The 5,535-nt window shown below is 43.0% G+C and overlaps 1 protein-coding gene across 1 annotated transcript in view; it reads left to right on the plus strand.

The window, feature by feature from the left end:
- The window catches only part of CUNH18orf54 (chromosome unknown C18orf54 homolog), a 26,174-nt gene that overhangs the window by 6,401 nt on the left and 14,238 nt on the right, over positions 1-5,535 (plus strand). Inside the window, exons 3-4 of the mRNA XM_015826157.1 lie at positions 14-132; positions 679-826. Of these exons, the coding sequence (XP_015681643.1) occupies positions 14-132; positions 679-826 (267 nt within the window). The remainder of the gene's footprint in view (positions 1-13; positions 133-678; positions 827-5,535) is intronic.

The following is a 5,535-nucleotide window of genomic DNA, read 5'->3' on the forward strand; positions in this document are numbered from 1 at the left end:
CTGAGTGCTCAAGACACAATGATGTGGGGAGCCTGAAGCACGAGTGTGATACTCAAACAAATTGCCAAAAAGATTGTCCAAGTGCCTGTTTTCTACTACAGGGCTTAAGAGAGCAAAAGGATCCACTTATAGGTAACATATAATAGCATTTATTTTGGTGTCAGATTTTGTCAACTTTTGGGAATGTGGCATAATAGTGATTGGGTTTAGATACTGTGAAGAAGCATGATTTATTTAGCAGTAATTTAATAAATAAAGTGCAATTGTCGATTTTAACACCCAGAATTCTTCTTGGGTTGGGCCTGGTTAGGGATTTCTGGGAGCTGAAATCCACCGATCTTAAAATTGCCAAGGCTGAGTATAGCAATAGCACTTATATACTGCCCTACAGTGCTTTACAGCACTCTGGATAGTTTACAATGTCAGCATATTTCCCCCAACAATCTGGGTCCTCATTTTAGCGATCTTGGAAGGCTGGAAGGCTAAATCAACCTTGAGCCCCATCAGGATCAAACTCCAGGCTATGGGCAGAAGTAGCCTGAAATACTGTATTCTAACCACTGTTCCCCGAGGGCTCCTAAACCTGCTTTAGACATTCGTATTTATTTGAAATAATATGCAATATGTATCAGCCATGACATGTGACATTTTTAATTGTGACATTTATAATTATTTTAGATGACACAGAAAAACTAATTCAGAAAGCAAGGAGGGCACTGGAACCCTTGGCTGAGGAATCAACTAGTCTCCTGAAAAATGATGGCAGTCCTTGTACAATGGATATACTAGAAGCAGAAAGATTGTGGGATAACGTTCCAATTGGTTTGTGAGTATATGAGAACCCCATTAAGTTTTTTATGGATACACAGAGTGGGACTCTTCAGCAATAGCCTGACTAATACCAGCTTCTTCAACCTACCTGAATGAGATAAAATGATGGTGTTTGTACAAGAAATCTAAGAAGACCACTGCTAGATCCTGTTGTCGTAACGGTGAAGCCAGATTCTTCATGAGTTTGTCCACTCCCCCTTTTAAAGTCACCTCTTTCACAAGTGCATTTGTAGCTTAACCATATGCTCTATCTTTCCTGACTCCTCAACCATTTAGTTCCATTAGTTGTGTCCAGATCATTGTATTAAGAAAAAACAAAGAGTTCCAGATTCACTTCTTAGTAGCTTGAGAAGCTAGCCAATTGCAAGTGGCGTCCACAGAACTCTTCGCTGCTATTATAACCAACCAGTCCCTGTTACCCACACACTTAACATTGGCTCAAAATATTTCCCAAGGGACCAATAATTTCCTTGAAGATTTTTGTCCATTTTCTCTGTGTCAGGAGCCAAGCCTCCTTATGTGTTCATAAACTGGTTATTCCTTTTGTGCTTACTACATTCTCAGGATTTCTGTTACAGGACCGTACAATGCTTTTTGAAGGTCAAGAGTGACATGAGTAATGGCCAGGAACGGTGTCAAACTTGTGGGCAGGGCTGTGTTTGAGAAAGACTTCTGTGTCATTTCTTTGAAAATGTGATTTGTTTACTTTAGGAACCTATACTCTAGTTCCCACATTTAATGCAGAGGGAAAGAGCTGTCAATATTCAAGGTCAGAGGACAACAAAAAAGAGAATTGAGAAATGCAGAGTTACTTCCCCATCCACCCCCACCCCCGCCTCCAGTTTGTTAGCCATTGACACTGAAAACAGAGGCCTGTGGCCGTTCTTCACACTTGCAACCGTTGCAGCATCCCCGTGGCCATAGGATCAAAATTCGGACACTTGATTACTGGCTTGTATTTATGACAGTTGCAGTATCCCAGGGTCATGTGATCATCTTTTGCAACCTGAGTTAATGGGGAAGCCAGATTCACTAACTTAATAGCTGCACTGATTCACTTAGCAATTGTGGGAGGAAAGGTTGCAAAATGGGGAAAACTCACTTAACTGTCTTGCTTAGCAGCATAAATTTTGGAGTCAAATATACACATATTCACATGCATACAGAACTTATTACACCACCCAGTTTGGAGATACAAAGGTATCAGATAAGATACTAGAATATGGATGTAATGAAAATAGTGGTTTTTTTTATTTATTTCCCAATCTCTTTGTGATTGGATAGGTGTGGTAAACTCTTTTGGTTCAACTCCGGGTGGCTTCATGGACATACCCACGTAGTTTTCTCTTTTAACATGACAAAAGTTGTTTGATACTGCCTTATTCCAGGGAAGTTTTTTCCACTTCCCTTGCGGCCTCCCATGAAAATAGTAAGCAGTTGGGTTCCATGTCACTGTTGCTTGTTCTGATTCCAGTATGTGAATTCCAGTGTGCCATTAACCAGTGGAACATCTTTCCATCAGCAGTTGTAGATGCTTCATCACTGGAGGTTTTTAAGAAGAGATTGGACAGTCACTTGTCTGAAATGATATAGAGTCTCCTGCCTGAGAAGGGGGTTGGTCTAGAAGACCTCCAGGGTTCTTCCAGCTCTATTCTGATTGAATGTTTTCAACATTATGAGAGGCATAACTACCTAATTGAGGGAGCAATGCAAGTGGCACCTTCTCTGTGTACTCTGTGTCTGTGCAGATCCTTTCAGTATCTTTTAGTGCAGTTCAAGCAAGCCCAGTAAACTTTTCGAAGCAACCTGGGCTGTAAGAGAGCAACTGAAAGTATCAGCATTGCTCATATAAACAAAGTCTTCTTGAAGAAACAAAAAATAAGGAGGAGCACAGTTAGGATCTTGGAAGGAACTTTGTAAAGTAAGATATTTTTTGACAGGTTTTGAGCATACAGGTAGCCCTCAGACTTCCATCATTAAATGATGCAGTTGTTACTTAACAAGTCATCAGGTGACTGTGCCTCATTTTATGACCTTTTTCCCACAGTCATTATGCCAATCGCATAGTCAAATGAAGTGTGTGATTGTTAAGCAAAACCTGCTCAAGTCCCCCATTGAGTTTCCTTATGGGAAGCTGGCTGGGAAGGTCACCAGCAGTGATCACGTGATTCTGGGATGCTGCAACTATTGTAAATGCATGGCCGGTTATCAAAGTGCCCAAATTGCGATTATATATATANCACCCCAAAGCCACGGATGATCTCCCCCAGCGGCTTCACATAAATATTGAACAGAAGAGGAGAGAGGACCGACCCCTGAGGAACCCCACAAGTTAGGGACCTAGGGGTCGACCTCTGTCCTCCTGCCAATACAGACTGCGTACGATCGGTGAGGAAGGAAGAGAACCACCGCATAACGGTGCCTCCCATTCCCAACTCAATTCATATTCTTATTATTAGCGATTATTATTATTACATTCATATATTGCCTGTGTTTTGTAGACATGAAAGCAATGTACATTATGCCTCAGCTTCTTTTTTCCGCAAGAAACAAGCCCGTGAGAGTGGTTGGGCTAAGAATGAGCCGCTGTCTCAAAGTCATCTAACCAGTAATATAACTTGAAATGTTGAACACTAATTTGTGGTAATTATTTTGTCTTTGTACATTTATGTTATGTTACTTATGTGATGAAACAGTGAAAATAGTGTATTTGCATTCAGGTAGGAAAGGTAGAAGTATTTGACAAAAAGTATGTCTTTCAAGAAAATGTAGGGCTTCAGTTAGCAGCGAATCTCCCAAGATTTCAGCATTGTCCTAGGAAATTTTAATTTGAAATAATTAAAATCTTCAAAATTTCAGACTTTAAAGAATGTGGTGCCCAGACCATCATTTGATATCACCCATGGTCTGAAAAAAAATAGCGTATTTCTTGATACAAACGTGTCTTTTAATCTCTAGAAATGAGTCTCAATATTAGAAGGGATGGCATAGAACAGTAGTGGCGAACCTATGGCACGTGTGCCAGAGGAGGCACTCGGAGCCCTCTCTGTGGGCATGCGTGCCGTCATCCCAGCCCCGCCTCCCCACGTGGCCCCCTCCTCGCAAGCAGCCCACCTGGAGCAGAGCGCCTCTGGGTGCGGCCCGACGGAGCAGCGCAGCCAAGGACATAGCCGGGCAGCAGGGACAAGACTCCGCCCTTGCGCCCCATAGATGATGCTGCAGGGTGTGGGCGGAGGGCGTGGCTGCCATGGTGCTGCAGGACCGCCTGGGCAATCTGTGGCGGGCCATGGAGGCGGTGCGTGGCCCTGTGGGTGGGCGGGGCAGGTGGGAGCAGAGCAGGCAGGGCTAGAGGCGGAGCGGGGGCGATGGGCGGTTTTGGGGCACTCGGTTTCTAAAAGGTTCGCCATCACTGGCATAGAATGTTCTATTGCAGTGGTGGCGAACCTATGGCATAGGTGCCAGAGGTGGCACTCAGAGCCCTCTCTGTGGGCACGTGCGCCGTCGCCCCAGTCCTAGGCTTCCGCTGGGTTTTATAAAACCTTTTCGCTTTAGGCCTCCGCCGCAGTGTGCAAAAAAAAAAAAAAAGGTTCAATCAGTCAATTTCAACTTCTCGTGGGGAAAAAAAAGATCTTGCAAAGTTGGAATTAATTGATTGAACTTTTTAGTCCCACCCAGTCTGCTGTTACCAGCACAGCCACGCCCACCCAATGGGCCACACCCAGCCAATGGGCCACACCCAGCTGGCACTCGACAATGCATAAGTGGGTTTTGGGTTGCAGTTTGGGCACTCGGTCTCTAAAAGGTTCGCCATCACTGTTCTATTGGCTGGCTGACAAGAATGATTGCAAATACCTTTTGAAATATTTCCTTGCTTGGAACCTGTAGTTTAACTCAAATTATGTCTCTTCTTGTTTTAGAAAATGTCAAGCAGCATACACGTCTGAGAAAAAGAGTTGTTTATGAGCCAGATATAGTCAGTCTGACTACAGATGATCTTTTAGCATTTCCTGCAGATGGTTCTCTCTCTTTCAAGATTTCTAGGTCATTAGCTCAGAGAGGCAATGTGAACAGGAGGTCATGGAGAACATCTGCTTCTTGTTCTCATCACTGGACTTCGTCCTCCAATGATAAAGAAAAAGAAGATTCTTTGAAAAATTCCTTGCTTCCCTCCTCATACCGTGAAGCTAGCAGAAAAAAGGGCACACAATATAAATTTTACAGACATGATTCTGTGTTACCTGGGAATGACCAGCTTGCCAACCGAGAGACTGTGTTTCATAAGAATTATCCAAGATGGCTGACAAGCCATAAAACTGAGTTGAGCATTTCAGACATAAGTAGTATTCCTGAATCCAAGTATCCCATCTGGCTGAAGAATCATAACCTCTTATTGGATTCAAGTAATGAAAATTCTACCCAGGCCTCACATCTGGAAAGTGAGCATCTGTCTTTGCAAAATAATGAGGAGCTGATGGAGTTTCAAAATTTTAATAGATTAAGCTCCCCTGAGTGCTCAAGACACAATGATGTGGGGAGCCTGAAGCACGAGTGTGATACTCAAACAAATTGCCAAAAAGATTGTCCAAGTGCCTGTTTTCTACTACAGGGCTTAAGAGAGCAAAAGGATCCACTTATAGGTAACATATAATAGCATTTATTTTGGTGTCAGATTTTGTCAACTTTTGGGAATGTGGCATAATAGTG

Source organism: Protobothrops mucrosquamatus, unplaced genomic scaffold, assembly GCF_001527695.2.
Source record: "Protobothrops mucrosquamatus isolate PMUCROS unplaced genomic scaffold, P.Mucros_1.0 scaffold2982, whole genome shotgun sequence".
NCBI lineage: Eukaryota > Metazoa > Chordata > Lepidosauria > Squamata > Viperidae > Protobothrops > Protobothrops mucrosquamatus.